We start from the raw sequence: 17329 nt of genomic DNA, 5'->3' as shown, positions 1-17329 counted from the left end.
ATACAAACATAGTTTTGATTGAGTAGCTATCTAACTCTCTTCTTAGAGATATTAAAATGCTATAATTAATTGAGGGAGTATCGTTTAGATTCCATAGCATCACCGATCCAAGTTCCTGTCGATCGCTTCCAACCATATCCACTTTCACATTCCTGTCCTTTACCAGCTGAAGACCCCTGAGAAGTCCTAAAACTGTTCTTTCACCATTTTCTCCTGTCATCAAATAGTTAACATGGCACAAAATACATTTTCCATTGGTGAATAAACCGATTGCCCATGCACTAATTTTTTTATTTTTTCTTGTCCTGGTTGTGACTAATAGTGTACTCTTACCAATTGGGGGTTGGATAAGTTTTTCAGATTGAGAAAATACCACCTGTGACTCCTGCGTGTCATGTGCTTTGTGTTGGACCCATTGCTAATCCAAAACTCTACTTGTTTCAAGATTGAATAAAAATCTGGTTTCATCTCATGAACACAAGATTTTGTTTCTATGTTTCCAAATGAAATAGCAAAAGGTCACAAAGATGGAAAAGAACCTTCTCAAGTCTGATTTAGGTATATCCCCCAATACATAACAAAATTATTCAAAGTTAAACCTTGCAGTCGGTATGGTTTGAGTCCTGATGGACTCGCAGCCCAAACTCTTTTTGTGAAATCACAATCAAATAAAATATACTGTAAAGATTCACACTGGATTCGGCAAAACCCACAAATGGGTCAATATCCATCCACTTAGACAATATGTCTTTCGTAGGTAGTCCAATGTTGATCAATCTCCAAAAGAAGAATTTAAATTTGGGATGGATATTGATTTTGTAGTAAAACCGCCACCATTGTGAACAAGGATATGAGCAACAATACATGTTTGAGCATCCATGGAAAGTTGTCAGAGAATTTGTCAACAGATAGTTAGCAGCAAGCCTTTGTTTTGAAAGATCTCTCCTTTGAGAGGAGACACTGCCACCTGTCAGAATGATGGGACAAATTCATCTACATGATAAGATTATAACATTGGATTGGTAACACATTATTTAGAAGTCATGTATTCCATCTACCGTTTATCACAAATTCACTAACCAATTAGCGTGCCTGTCCGATAGTGCTTGGATTAAAGGGAGATATATCAAGAGTCCTGTTTGGGTTGGAGGATAAGATCCAGGGATCATCCCAGAAGAAGGTGTTGTTGCCATTTCCTATGTGTCGCCGAATAATATTTTTTAGACTTGGAAGCACTGAGGCTATGTTGTTCTAGCATGGGAATCCTCGGATATCTAATGTCTTTTTGTGAAAAACTTACCTATTATTGAAATATTTTGATTTGAATACTTGAACCCAAAGGCTCTGATCATTGTTCAGCATTCTCCATGTAACTTTCAGAAGTAGAGCTTTATTGTGGGTTTCAGAATTCCGGATACCTAGTCCTCCCAAATGTTTTGGTTGGCAAATTTTCTTCCATCCAATTAAGTGAGGCCTATTGCGATTCTTCCCGTCGCCATTAAGAAAGTGAAGATAGATAGAGTCTAGCTTCCTGCAAACACTCTTTGGGAACAAAAAACAAGACATTAGATGCGTAGGCACTGATGCAATAGAAGATTGCAGAAGAATTGTTCTCCCTGCAAAGGATAACATGTTTGCCTTCCAATTGGTCAGTTTGTTACTAACTCTATCAATGATACTTTGAAATTGAATGGACCTGGATCTAGAAAGAAAGAGACGTGTACCCAAATAGGTAGAGTCCTCTTTCATTTCCGCAATTCCAATGGTGTTGCAAAGATGAGTTCTTGTGATCTTATCAATGTTAGAACTAAAGGCTAACCCACTTTTCTCAAAGTTTATAGTTAGGCCAGACAGGTCAGAAAAGAGGTCCAAAATACACTTAACAGTATCAAGGTCCTCAACAGAGGCTCTGCAAAAGATGAAAGTATCATCTGCAAAGAAAATGTGAGAAACCTCAGGAGCATTTCTGGCAATCTTAATACCTCTAAACATGTCGAGGTCTCTATAGGCCTTAAGCAATCTAGAGAGACGTTCCATTTCCATGATGAACAAAAAAGGGCTGAGAGGGCATCCTTGTCTAATACCCCTAGAGGCGGGGAGGAAGTTAAACGCAGATCCATTGAGTTTAATGGAAAAGGTTGCAGTACTAATGAGATTATTTACTAGTTCGATCAATTTTTCACCAAATCCAAGAAATCTGAAGATAGAGAGTAAGAAACCCCATTCCAATTTGTCATAGGCTTTGGCCATATCCAACTTTATAGCCACAAAGCCTGACTTACCTTTTTTTCCGCTTGAGGGCGTGAAAAATTTCCTGAGCAATGATAACGTTATCATTAATCTGTCTACCTAGAAAAAAAGTAGCTTGAAATGAAGAAATGAAGAGGGATAGGTGATTCTTGAGTCTGGACTCTGGAGGCCAAAATTTTCGCGACACATTTATAGGATTTATTACATAGACTTATGGGTATGAAGACACAAACCTTGGAAGCATTGTCCTTCTTCGGAATGACACAAATGAGCGTATGATTTGTGCCCTCAAGAAGATAACAAGTATGAAAGAAATTTAAAACAAAGTTTACCGCATCCTTACCCAGGAAATTCCAGCCTTTTTGGTAAAAGACAGCTTGAAAACCGTCTAGTCCAGGTGCTTTAAAAGACCCAAAAGAAAATATAATTCTCTAGATTTCATCCTCGAGGGGAGGGGAGGTCAGAGTCGTGGGGTCAAAATTCTCCACAGGGGGAAACAAACACTCAATAAAATTGGGATCTAAAGGATTAGAGGAAGAAAAAAGTTCTTTCAAAAACTTAGCAAAATGTGAAGCAATCGCCTCGGGGGAAGAGATTCTATCTCCATTATCCGAAATCAACGAAACTATTCTTCTCTTGTTCAGATTGACCTTCGAGATAGAATGATAAAATCTGGCGTTCCTATCCCCATCGTGGATGAAGGAATGCCTTGACTTTTGTAGCTAGAAATGTTCTTCGGCATCCAAAATCCATGAAAACTTGTTATGATGTCCTCAAGAATAGGGCCAGAGAAATGATTGTCAATACTGGATTTGAGATGTTCAATATGACCGAACACTTCCCAGTTCCATCTGGACAAAAGTCTGCTCATAGAAGCTAACTTCAAAGAAAGATTATCGTCTTCCAAAGCTGACCAATGGTTGGCACAAAACGGATAAAATTCAGGGTGACTCATCCACGCATGCTGGTAATGGAACAATTTGGGAAGCTTAGGACCAATCATGGAGGAATGGAGAACAATATGGTTATGATCAGACCCAAGAGAAGCAAGTTTTGTCAAGTTTCTGAAATTGAATTGGTTTTTATTGTGTTTTGTTATTTCCATTCCCACTTAATTCCATAAGCCCAATTCATGTTTCGGAGGGGAAAAGGGGATTGCTTTATTGGACTGATTGTCTTATAATCTGAAGTTAATAAATAAGATTGATAAATTGTTTTAATGCTTTTCTTGCTTATATTGGGTAAATGAAATGAATTTGGAGCCATTGAGGAACATTCCACATGTGTTGAAGTTACCACAGAAAACAAAAGCTTTTTGGATTTAATGATCTCAAAATCAATTGGTGAAACTGAAGCTTTCCCTGTTCTTGCTTGGATCTGTGGTGAAACTATTTTAATGTTTTTCTTACTTATATTGGGTAAATGAAACGAATTTGCAGCCATTGAAGAACATTCTACATGTGTTGAAGCTACCACACAAAACAAAAGCATTTTGGATTTAATGATCTCAAAATCAATTGATGAAACTGAAGCTTTCCCTGTTCTTGCTTAGATCTATGGTGAAACTAATAACGTTAAATGTTAACTGATAATGTTAAATGTTTTGATATTCCTTTTCATGGTGATCGTGGTGAGAGAGAGAAAGGGGGTCATTGAAAAGCAAAACAAGATGTCTGATACTCATGTAGTAGCAGCACAACACAGTTGCAGGGGCGGGGAGAGAGAAAGATGGGGAGAAAAAAGGTGTAACAGCGGTGGAGTGAGAGTTTGGATTTGTTACCTACATCCAACGGTTATATTTAGGATGAACAAGTCCTAGGGCTAATATCCCGTTAACAATCCTAATTCCAATGTAACCTGCTAGCATACTGATGGGCACATTTATGTATGAAATCTAGTGTAGTAAAGCATACATTTTACATATTGAGAATTGAGCTACCTTGGGTTTTACTCTCTTTTTGCAGGTTTTATATTTTCAAGGCCTTAAGGACTATCGGGTGCTATATCTCCAATTTTACACATAAAGATGTCCTATTCCTTTTCATGATTATTAAGAGGATGAAATTCTGAGCAAGATATAAGTGTTCAATTGTAAGTACACATTCGTTTGGTCACCCGTACAAGTGATTATTCTTTTCAAGCCAGAAAAAGAATAATGGATCAGAACCGAACCGAGATGCAAAACCAGTCCGTTTGCAGTTGTCACAAAGGTACAATGAATATTCCAAAAGCCAACAAGAATCGATGGACCACATCCTTAAGTGATTGAAGATTCATTTTTAGTAACAACTACCTAGTGTAGTTGGTGAGTTGTGGTGTGCAAAATCCCTTGCATATTAGGAGGTCTTAAGTTCGAGCCTCTTAGCCGTCATTTTGTTGAGGTTTTTATTTTAGAAGATTTTATCTTTCTTACTCATCACTCAAACGAGGTCGGCCAAAGGGTTTCTTATGCAAGAGGATAGAGAAATAAGGAAATAAAGAGAAAAATAGAAAAACGAGAGATAAAATAGGAAAGGAAAAAAATAATTTAAAAAAATCGTCTAAGATACTGCCCACGTTTGAAGAAGAGAGAGAAAAAAAATAAAGCAAAATTGTTGGAGATTCCCTACTTCTTACAATTTTCTATATTCTCTCTCCTCCACCTCATTAACAAGATAAAAAAAATCTTTTTTTTTATAAGCTAAAATTGTTAGCTTCCCTCCCCATTCTCTATATAATAGAATTAACACAAGAGGAGGAGGCACTTCATTCTTCTTCTAGGGTTTTTTTTTTTTTAGTTGCTCTATCTCTTTCTCTAACTCTAGTTCTAGGTTTATGCTTTAAACACTTTTGTAAGTTTTTTTTTATTCAATTAATGCAAGCACTTTTGTTTTTGATTCAGTCTTTTATGTTTATGATTTATGCAATTAAGTTGTAATTTTTAAAGTTATAGTTATAGGTTTAGATCTAAGTGACAAAATCACGAGCCGTGGAGCATCTCTTTTTTTTCAATATTTGTTTTCTTCAGGCCTAGAAATTTCAGATTTGGTTCATTCCAAATCTGGTTTTTAGGGCTGGTAGTATCTCAAATCGATCAAGTTTTCAGTTCAAGGGTTAAAGTTCAAGTAAGTAGGCTCATTTAATAGTCTTCTCTCCCCCCTCTCATTCCCTCTTCTAACTACCATTTCTTTCTTAATTTAGGATTTTAATTTCAGTCGTTATATTATTACTATCCCTTTCCCCCAAGGTTCATGGCTAGTGTATGTGTTGGCTTTGCCCCTTCTAGCCATAGAACCATCATTTTATTGCTTGTATTTTTATTTGTTTCCCTTTCCTTAAAGCCAAGTAGAGTAACCATTGTAAAAGTGACTCGCTGGTCAAGTAGGGGAGCTCATATTATGATGCATCCCTCGGGCTAAGTAGAAAAACCTACTTGTGAGTCTCTCTCTAGCTTTATCCACTTTCTTTTATTTTATTTTTATTTCAGCATTTTTTTCCTTTATTGTTTTTTTTTTAATTACGTGGGTTGTTTATTTTCAGTTATTTATTTATTTAATTATAATTGCATGGCTTGCGTCTTTAAATTCTTAGATAACGAATGGTTAAGACGTTATTTTAGATACATATGTTTAGGACGGTAATTAGAATTAGATCACAATCATTAATCAGTTCACTTTCGCATTATTAAAAGAAAAAAAAATAAAGTGACTGCTCTCTCTGTGTTCGACCCGTAGCCACACTGATCCATACGCTTGCGGTTACATTTTAAAATCTCAAACACATACCTATCACTTTCCAAAATAAATAAATAAATAAATAAAGTTTCTTTTGTAAAAAATATATTTTAAAATACAAATTTTCAACATAGTGTGTTTGGTAAGTAATTTATATTTTTAAAACCGTATACTGTGGAGATTACAACATAGAGAAACTAAAAGAAAGAGCTGAAATTTTTTCAATTAAACTTTTAAAAAAGATAAAATTTTGTTTTATATGTAAAATTTTACTCAGTAGAAAAATATCCTATCAAAAAAATATGGGTAGAAGAATGTTAACCGATAGCATATGTATATACCAGCACTTGCGGTCAATGGTAGGGTGCACACAAGTATCTTTAATGTGGGGTAGCAAGATTTTTTCGCACCCATTGTATCTTAGCGTAGGTGCAAAAATTAGTGCTCTACCCATACTTCTGTTTTTATTGCTTCAATATTATGATGGTTTTATGAGAAAATTCTTTAATTGTGAGATAATATTGTGTATCCCGATGTAATTAACCCCTTAGTTGTTCTTTACCTATTTAGAAAAACAAATTTGATTATTATGAGAAAAAATTATTTAACTATGACATCCTTTATTGTAATTTTGCCTATATTATTAAGGATTAAATGCGCTTGATCTTTTTTTCTTCTTTTCTTTTTTGTAAATTTAACTACATTTGGTTATCTACTCTTGGATGGGGAAAAAAATCTCTAAAACTGATGTTGAATAAAATTAAACAATGAATACGGAGAGAATTTGATTTACACTGGCAAGACAAGAGGCAGGCTCATTATTTGATGAAGGAGTTTTGGTATGCCGATAGTTTTCTTGGAGCTACAGCTCAACCTATAGGGGGCTTGGGATGGGAGGGGCAAGGGGACATTTCCATAGGGGCGAGGAGAGTGGTAGATATATTGTTGGGTTCGCTAGCATTGTGCCTAGCCTTTACCCATTATTTAATAAATGAAAGGGAGAAAGGAAGTGCATCTATCCTAGATCATAGCAATCATAGATCAAGAACTTTACAAACTAAGATAGCTCACAGCTTCATTTGTATCATCTCATTTAATTTTGGGGTAATCATCAGAGATATGCCTTCTGCTTTGATTTTGGAAAATATTTTCCTTCATCCACGGTGAAGGAAACACCAACAAATCTGCCGTCATTATTACTTACCTCCCTGTCTATTGGAGATCTGAAGCTCTACTTTGTTCCCAGATACCCATTCAAGCACAATAATGACTAATGGTGAAGGAATTCCTCTTCATAATGGCTTAAGCAAAACTCGATACTTAAACAATAAACTCATCTGACGATGGAGTGGGGTTGAAACTTCAATGAAAGTTGAGCATAAAGACATAAACAAGAGTAAATGAAGCTTAGTGGAAAAGACTACTTATTTGTCTAGTTCACGGTTTCAAGTATCGGTATTGTATCAGTCGTATCAATGTTGATTGAGATCGATTTTTGATCCCTGGTTGATCCGGATCAGTTACCCATATCGTTTCAAGGGTAAAATAGTAAAAAATTATACTTTTTAAGAAAAATAAAGGCAAAATCAACCAATACTCATCGAACCGATCTAATCTCAATCGGTATTAGATCAGTATCGGCAGATACCGAGACCATCCCCTAACTCCATGGTCTAATTATCTATAAAATTCGGGTGGGTTTCGAAAGCACTCAGTGAGTCATTAGACTCCGTACAAAGTCCTTTTCATGAATCCATCAATTATTGTCCCGTGACATTATCTGGGTCCAAATTTTAAACATGTTATCATCGTCATCTTCATATATTGTTAAAATGGTGGACCACAATGAAATCTTCAAATTTTATTAAAGGGTTTTAAAAATCTATAAAAACGTGAATGCTAAGAACCTTTGAAAAAGTAAAGAAGGAAACTCCTTACTAGTAGGCCATAGGATGACATTATTATTATTATTATTATTATTATTTTGATAAATATATGGTGAAGTTAGGTTAGTGACAAACCTAGGGTTAAGGGTGACAACTGGGTTTGATCGGGTTTGGTCAGATCTAATGGGTCAGGTCTAATCAGGTCTTAAATGGATTAATGCACCATTAGAACTTTAAACAAAGTATAATTGTCTTAGATTTAAAATTTTAATATATTTATTAAATTTATCAATAATTTAGAAAAGACTATCCACTTAATTACATTCAATAATTGATAAAAATATCATTATATACTCTATTCTACCAAAAATATATTAAATATATTATATAATTGACCAGGTTAGTAGGTCAGGCCGAGTTAAGCTTGTAAACGTGTCGGGTCAGTTGGCCTTACACTGTGCACTATGTATTGCCTATTTTAAGTCCAACTCGTTTATTAATTAAGTCGGTCCAGGTCAGACTATAAACGTGTTAGAGTTTGATTAGGCCTAAAATTAACATCCCTATATAGAGCAACCCCCATTCAAAATGTCAAAGTTAAGCTAATCTGCCAATAAATAATCCGTGTTTAAAAAAAAAAAAAAAATTACAGGGATTAGTGGAAAGAATATCTCTGTAAATTTATATGTACCAAACCAAGGCCCAGTCCATATACCTATAACCGATCCCATTTAAATTTAAACACTTTTTAAATCACAAAGCATAAGTAGTCATAGCCCATTCAAACCCTAATGAAAGTCCAAAATGGCTTAAAAGGTAAGAAATTAGCCAGTTCAGTGTCTTTTTTTCCAAGTAAAAGGATTATTTTTATCCGATAGGATAAGGTGTAGAGGCAATTCCTTACCTAATTTAGGCTTCGAAGAAAAGGATTGTTTTACCCAGTAGGATAAGAGATAGAGGCAATCCCTTGTCTCGTTTAGGCTGAAACTCCACATGGCAGGAAATAATTGCGTGTGTGATGAGATATCTTAGCTTGGCTTTCTTAGGTGGGGTGTCAATTCTGAACGCGCACCAGTAAGCCCAATTGAGTCCGACACATTTATGGCATGACCTAGATCGGCCTGATTAAACCTGACACTTTTATTAAAAGGGCGTTCACGGTACAAGTAGCTAGCCTGTTGAACGCCCGACCGATCCGACACATTTATATGCCTGGCTTGAATCAACTAGTTGTAGCCCGACCCCTTCTAATAATATATAAAATTCTTATTTTGCCACTAATAGTCAGAAACAAATTAAGCTTTCTTGCCCTTTGCTTTGTAATAAGATTTGATTTAATTAAACTTTATTTTGTAAGTTGTAAAAGTCATAATCTCTTCTTTTTCTTTATAAGAACAACCATAATCTCATATCATTTCTCTTTTTTATTAAATATTTGCCTCACATATTTCTGGGCATTCAACCAATTTAAGAAAATAATTTTAGGATAGGTACGTTTAAAGCTCATTTAGAGTCCGTTTAGACTTAAATAGGTTTGTAGCCCAATTAAGACCTTGTAAAGACCCGTTTAAGAAAGCCCGATTAAAGCTCGACATCGACTGGACTGATTATAAACCGTATCATGCCCCCCAAAGCTAGGCCCATTTACTTAAACGGGCATTCACGGTGCAAATCTTTCAAGTGGTCAAGTCCGATTGAGACCTGCCCAGACCGACCGGTTGACACCCCTACTTTCTACCCAACATTTCTACATTCACCTTTTTTTTCTCCTTTTTTCTTTTCTTGTTTTAATTATTTAATTTTTTTTTTCCCCTTCCTCTTCTGTTGCTGAAAACAATGACAAAGAAATAAGTGTCAACTGAATGATGGATGTGAAGTATAGTTTGAGCAGAAAACATGGAAGGAAAGAAAAGATGGCTGCTTCAAATTGTTGGGACAGGAATGCGCAAACCTAAAGAAGAAATCAAGCAAATAGTCACATACAAGCATAAGTAATTTAATGTGATTCCAAGCAACCAAGAGATTCAGACAATTTTTCACTAACCATAAAAATATCCTACATTACTATCCATTCTCCATCTCACTATGTGATCATTTTTTGTTTTTTTTTTTTTGTTTTTTTTTTTTTTAATTCTCTTTCTGTTCATAACTATGATTTTTCCACGGAGAGATTATATCCTATGTGTAAGAGATTTGCATGACAATCAATCTACATATGATTATGAGTCTTGCATGTTTTGTCTCTCCTCAGCCTATTAATGGGTTTCTTCTCCTGTCCCTCCTATGGGACGCAATCTTATCCATATATTAATTAGGCACTTTAGAAATTGAATTTTTATATAATTATAATTTTATTCTTGTATATAGATCCAAAACACAACCTAATATATATATAACGACAACAACAAAGCTTAGGCTGCATTTGGTAATGTTTCTGTTCTAGAAACGACGTTTCATGTCAAAAATAAAAATTTCAGTTTCTGTGTCAAAATGCTGTTTTTAAACGAAAAAAAAAACGTTTGGTGAATCTGTTTCTGGAATGGTTTCAAAACAGTGGTCTTCTCTCCTTTCTGTGCGCGAAATTGTAAAAAATAAAGATCTAAGGCGAAAAACAAGTTTATCGGGAACGATTTCCCTAAAATCCCCCAAATAGTTCCTTTTTTTTTTTATTTGGAACGAAACTGGGAACACAAAACAACTATTTGTCGTTCCGGCAATTCTAGTTTCTATTGTTCTTTTTTCACTTTTTGTTCCAAAAAAATGGAAACTCGTCTATGATGTACCAAACATTTTATTCCATTTTTTCGTTCCAATAGAACAACAAAACTCCAGAAACGGTCCAATAGAATATTACCAAACGCAACCTTAGCCTTATCCCAACTAAATGGGGTCGGCATAACCTAAATATATATATATATAAGCCCAATAATAACTGTATAGGTTTTGTAGAATACATGACACAAAAATTAGTACATACGTCTAGTGAAAGCTCTCTTCATTGTTTTTCTTTCATTCTTCTGCTTAAATCCTAAGGTTGCATTTGGTAACATTCCAGAAAAATGTTTCTGGAGTTTTTTTCATTCTATGAGAACAAAAAAACGGAATAAAGCATTTGGTGCATTCATGGCGTGTTTCATTTTTTTTTTTTTTTTTTTTGACAAAAGTTGGGGAAAAAAAATATGCTAGAAACGAGAATTGACAGAACGAGAAAAGGTAGTTTCGTCGTTCCAGTTTAGTTAAAAAAAAAAAAGCATTTTGACACAGAAACTGAAATTTTCGTTTTTGACATGAAACATCGTTTCTGGAATAAAAACATTACCAAACGCAGCCTAAATATGTAATTCAATCTTAAAATTTTTAAAACACTAAAACTGCTTAATCATCAAAACCTAAAGCCATTTCCACAATCAAGGCATATCTTATTAACTTTTCTATTGCTTATGGAGAAAGTTTTCCTCCGCTAGGCTGGAAGCCTGGAACGATCACTACTTTATTCTTGGGTTCACAAGCCCCATGATTTTAGTGTGTTTCCCAAAATACTCTCCTCATACCTTTTGCATGCATTTGGACCTACCATGGTAAATGGATCACCGTTGCCAGAGGAAAACTCAATCCCAGCTCACACGGTCTCTCTAATTTCAGCCAATCAAGCTTTCACTAGAATATAAGTAATTTTCAATCCAACTAATATGGAAGTTCATCGAAGCTGGAATTGTCTCAATCTTGTGCCTTAAGGCATAGCCAATCCAACTGTTGATTGAATGAATCAAATGAGCTGATACTACTTCCATCTGAGACGCATCAGAAGCCAAATTTAGTTCCCTGAAAATGTAGGTGAGGTCAGTGCATTATAATATTAAATTCTTGGAATCAGTTTTTAGCTATGTAGATAAAATCAGGTTTAAATGCAATGGAATACACAGAGCTGGATGCTTCCTACACAACTTCTTGCGAATTACAACTGCTTTCTACTTTGTACTCCATAATCATAATGAAGAGGTAAAGACAAACTCAAGAGGGTAGCTCATTTGACAAGTATCAATACCTCACAAATAAGAAATCATGAGTTTCATCCGTAGGTTAGATCGGGTTTACGTATAAGAACAATCTCGAATGCTCTTGATCGGTGTTGGCATTTGGAATCCACTAAGTCTCTCTCACATTCGGAATCCACTAAGTCTCTCTCTATTAAGCATTGGGCTTCAAGTGTCAGGACTAAGGGCGTACGAGATTGCTCTCATACTTGTACTTGATCTGGTCTCTTCTTGCTTCACGAGCACCTATCTATCAGTCAAAATGAGTTGATTAAGATATAAGAAATGGAGCCCTAGAATTAAGGGCTTGCCCATCAACCCACAAGCATAAAAATAAGAAGAAAATTTTCATCCACCATTAAAGATGGTTACACCCACGAATCTAGGATCATTATTTCTCTTCTTATGAAAGGAATCTGAAAAACGTCTCTTGTCTTTTATGTATATCTCATGGCCGTCATAACCTTTGGTAAAAGAAAACATCCTCCTTAAATAACAGGACTTATTTTGAACATTATTTCATTTTTAACTTCCGACAAAACAATCATAAAATGAAGAATTATGTGCTGCCTTTTTATTTTGTATTTCAAAAAACAGAAATAGAATTCTTCCTTCTCATTATGCCCAAAGAAAATTCCATGTTGTTTTTACATCACTTTGTGTCATTTTATGAGATTTCATGTCATGTCGTTGGATTTGGTGAATTCATCATTCCCCACCCCATTTGACAGATAAAAATAGGTAATTTTCAATCAAATCATACACCCTTCCCACATTTTAACTAAAACAGGCGATATATTGAGGGATCGGGATCTTCTATCGTACCACATTCCGTGTAGTGTAGATCCAAGGGTTAGGAGCATTTTGGGTTGCACATCCATTCCTTGGGTTACGTGTTCAAGGGCTCTACGCCCTTGGATCTGTGTTACCCAGTAACATGCGCTACAAACAAGCCTAATCCAAAAAATTAATATAAAAAAGTTCTTTGAACCATTGGAGTTCTTATGCCTCTTTATATAAATCGTTTAATAGTTTTTTTTAAATAATGAATAAAATATTTCATGTGATAGGATGCAGAAAACTTTGACGGCTCAAAAAAATTTTATTTGGACATTCCTTTGATTTTATTGAACATTTTGATTTTCATTGCCCTTGTAGTTGCAAACGAGAATACCCTACATGTTAGGTGAGTTCTTTTTATTTCACATCTTGGCCCACAATTGTCATGCTACAATTTAACATGTGGTTGAATGAATTTACCCAATCTACTACTTTGACCTACTTAATTTGTTGTCTTACTTGCTCATCGAGTCGAAAACCTCACATACATGAGCGGGATGGAAGTAAACAATATATATGGATCGCATTTCTCCTCACTTTTCATTCTTCACCATGGGTATCAATAATGTCAAATTGTCGTTGGGGAGCATAGTTTAGACAATCAATGAGGTGTGAGGATGTAATGATAACCCAAGAGTCCAATAATAGAGTCAATTCAGCAATGAAAAATGAAATCATGAGAGTATATTGATAACCAAGAGTTTAATCATGGGGTCACTTTATGGTGACAAATGAATTTCTTTCTTCTATATATGTTGAAGAAAAACTTTCCTCGAAAGCAATAGATAAAACTTTTTTCCTCAAGGGTGGGGGTTGTGGGAGAGAGAAATAAAGTACTCGTCTAGCTAATGACTATAAGCATCGTGACAAAAAATAGTTGCCACAATGCTCGGAGTTAAAAATTCTCCATCCATAGAGTTCATTCATTTAAGGGTAAGTTTATGTATTTTAGGTTAATTCAAGATTTAATGGTTTAGGGTCCTTTCTCTCATAGACTTGATAGGGAGATTTAGGCCAAATTTGACATGCTTTATATTTCAATTTTGAATTGATGTTAAAAAATGAATTGATTTTTTTATTTTTTTTGTTTTATATGTTGACAGAACACTAAAATAATACATAAAAAAAATGAAAATCGCAAACAACAATCACAAATTGCACATAAAGATTTACATAATTTGGCAAGATTGCCTACATCCACGGTAAGATGAGATTCTACTTCATTATCAATAAAGATTAGGGTTACAACCGCTTGCTCTCACGCCTCTCTTAGATTGTTTATAGAGAAAGAATCCTCGTTACAAATATATAAAAAACCATATATAAGAAATTTACCAAAAATACCCATATGGTCCCTAAATAATTATTCTCCCAAACCCTGCATAGACCAACTGGTTTGTCAAAGCTTAGAGGCTTTCAACCTCTTAACAGCTCTTCAAAATCAGCCCACTTTTGCAAGCAGCAGAATACAAGACATTGTACCCCTAATAGCATCAATCTGAAAATTTTTAAGAATTTGGTAGCTTGATTTCCAAGAATAAATTATCTATATTTCTTAGAGAAAGGGTGGTGGTGGTAGGGGTTAGGAAGTAGGTGGTGGTAGCAATAGCGGGATGGTAGTTGTTGTGGTGGTAACAAGGGTGGTGGGGGAGGCGGTGGTGTGACAATTAAGATAAGAAAAAAATTGCTTTATTTTTAACATGTAATTATTGCATTGCCCATCAAATTAACAATGTACCCATTAAAAAGTAAAAGTAAAATCAATTTTAATTTCAAAATTGAAAGAGCCCCTTAGGTATTAAAGCATAATCAATGTCGATACCAATCAGATCTCAATCTAGATCGGACAAAAATACACTTGAGTTCAATTTGAAAAAGGGGGTTCCTTTTTTATTTTTTCCTGTATCCAAGTCGATCCTGTTAAATTCTTCATAGTTCAAACCATTATAGAAATAGATATCATACCAAATCAGAACTAGATTTAAATTTAGTAGTTGACAACTGATTAAGGTTTGGTGTTTCAAGTTGACAAAAGACTTTATGAAGATCCCATTAATCTCATCACAAGAACTCAGACGCAAAAGAAAAAGGTCCCACAGCAATTTTATTTCTATGAATAGTACAAGTTAACAAAAAGGCCAAAAAAAGAAAAAAAAGTAAGAAGTACTATTAACAAAAAAAAAAAAAGAAGAGAAAATTACAGGCACCAGCAGAGAAGGGAATAGAGACATAGAGGTAAAGCACGATGAGCTTGAGATTGATGACGATGATGGTGAATTCTGATTAATAACCAGCACTATAGTTTAACCTCCTAAGGAGATCAGCTCTGAGTGCCTCTTCAGCTTTTAGTATTCCAGTAGTAGTAGTACAAGCAGTAGCTATGGCTTGAGGAACCCTAACCACCACATCCTGAAGCATAACTTGTTTGATACTGGAAACACTAGCATGATGAACTTGAAAACCCAATTCACGAATCGCATCCATCAATCTTGCTGACGGGTGGTTCACATTCTCCGACTGTACTCGAATCACTGTGTCCGATCCCAAGATCTTAACCTCCACTTCCATCTTCCCTGGACATGTTTTCGTGATTGTACTAAAAGCGGTTGTGCATGTACTACTACCTTGATGATGGTCATGATGATCATCTATCACATCGGCGATCTCTGCAACTTCCGTCTTGATTCTAATGTTTTCTCTCTCCCTTTGTTGTGCTTCCAATCTTTCTACCTTGGCCTTCAATTCATTGATGTACGATACTGCGTCTGCAAGTAATGATGCCTTGTCCATCCTTGACACGTTTGGGACCACCGATCTGAGGGCGTAGAAGCGGTGGTTTAGCTTCTCTCTCCGCTGCCTCTCTGCCTCCACGTGATTCACGGGCAAGTCTCGGCCGTTCAATATAGGTTTCCTCCCTCTTTTTTTTGGCTTCCTCTTTTCCGGTATCTCGGCCGGTATCACACCTTCGGAGTCCGAATGCTCCGAGTCAACCCCTGCTTGGGAACCGGACTTTATCCCGGTGTCTGCGAAGGAAAGATTTCTATCTAGAAAGTGCTTGGGAGGAGGTACTAAGTAAGAACCAAACAGAGCTTTAGTTTGCTGGACCAGACCGGAATTCTCCATGACCTTATCGGAAGAACCAAGTTCAAGAACTCCATTAGAGGTTGGGATACAAACCAGAGTTTCCATCCCATGCATTTGGGCTTCTCTAGCTCTCTCGCAATCGTACAAACGAAGCTCGTGACTTCCCGACAACCACACTGGAGAGCCGGAACTGAAAGCTCGGGAAGGAGCTCCGTCGCCTGAGGCGAAAGAACGTGTGAGGGATACCATGTAGAACCATTCTACATCGGTGACATCTGATTCGTCCATCCACCCATCTAATAGTGGGTTATTAGTACCCTTCATCACCTTCCTTCGTCCCTCATATGCGGTGGTGGTGGTGGTGGTGGTGGTGGTTGTCTCTTTGGGACCACGGAAATGGCCATCGCCCCAGGTTAAGAGGAGGCGGCCATTGTCGTCGTTGGATTTTTGCCAGAAAATGGCGTAAGCCCACCATTCTGGGAGGTTTTGAAGGAGAACCTGAAGGCGTTGCTGAAGTGTTGGTGGGGTTTCTTGGTTTTTTTGACAGACAAAGTGGAAGGAAGAAGGGGATTGTGTAGAAGAAGACGAAGATATCATCTCTTCCATGGATGAAGGACGCATGCTTTTTGTGGCTCTAATGGTTTCAGTCACTCACAGAAAGGCAAGAATTGATGAGGAGGGGACGATGGATGAGGAGAGGTGGAGGCGGTGTCTTATGGATCCGTGTCTTATGGGCCTACGTAGGTAACCCTATCTCTCACTATTGGACACCATTCGCACGTGATCGAAAACGAGATGATTGTTCTATTCCGATAGAGACACAGGGATGTGACTCCGATTCCATAAGCACGCCCGCATGTTCCTTTTCCTGAAACTTTTGGACTGAAACGTCCTTATGGTTTTTGTTGGCTTTTCATTTTTTCTGTCTTTTTTGATGACACTGTTGAAGTATGTATTGCCCCCAAAATGCCTTTTTTTTTTTTTTTTTTGGAAAAAAATTGCATATTACCCAGGTTACGGGAATGTTGCTGCTGCCACAATCGCATGCGTCCAAATGCAATAATCCCCTTCCTCTATGATTTTATAAATATATTTTTATATTTTTCTCAGCCAATACATATAAGGGGGCAAGGATTAAAGTATCGGTATTGGTCGCTGTATCGGTCGGTCAAAATTAAGATACGTATCGAAAGGTATCGTATCGTATCGGAGATACGCTAAGATACGCACATAAATGGATAGAGAACACATTTTTATACACTTTTGCATAGAAAAAGCCATATATAACATGTAGAATGCATAATACTTAAGTAGAGGGTATCGTATTGATAGACAAATATATTGAGTTGAAAATATTCAAAATGATGAGGGTATTGTATTGATAGACAAATATATTTTTTTGAGAAAAATCAAAATTTTCCATGGAAGTTGTAGAACACTTGTTTTTACATAACATATAAAAAATCTAAACATTTTTAATCATTGAGCATGAATAGATCTAAGAAATTTGAAAAAAATTGAA

General features: G+C 36.0%; 1 protein-coding gene across 1 annotated transcript; it reads right to left on the bottom strand.

Annotated features, from left to right (window-relative positions):
• Positions 1 to 14797: 14797 nt before the first annotated feature.
• LOC122061256 (transcription factor MYC2-like) lies at positions 14798 to 16508 on the bottom strand. Its single transcript, XM_042624470.1, has one exon. The coding sequence runs from the start codon at positions 16426 to 16428 to the stop codon at positions 15007 to 15009; it is 1422 nt and encodes a 473-aa protein (XP_042480404.1). The 5' UTR covers positions 16429 to 16508; the 3' UTR covers positions 14798 to 15006.
• Positions 16509 to 17329: the final 821 nt, after the last annotated feature.

This window comes from Macadamia integrifolia, chromosome 14 (assembly GCF_013358625.1).
Source record: "Macadamia integrifolia cultivar HAES 741 chromosome 14, SCU_Mint_v3, whole genome shotgun sequence".
Taxonomy (NCBI): domain Eukaryota; kingdom Viridiplantae; phylum Streptophyta; class Magnoliopsida; order Proteales; family Proteaceae; genus Macadamia; species Macadamia integrifolia.
Note: the sequence above shows the minus strand (reverse complement) of the source record. Positions and strands in the feature narration are given on the sequence as shown.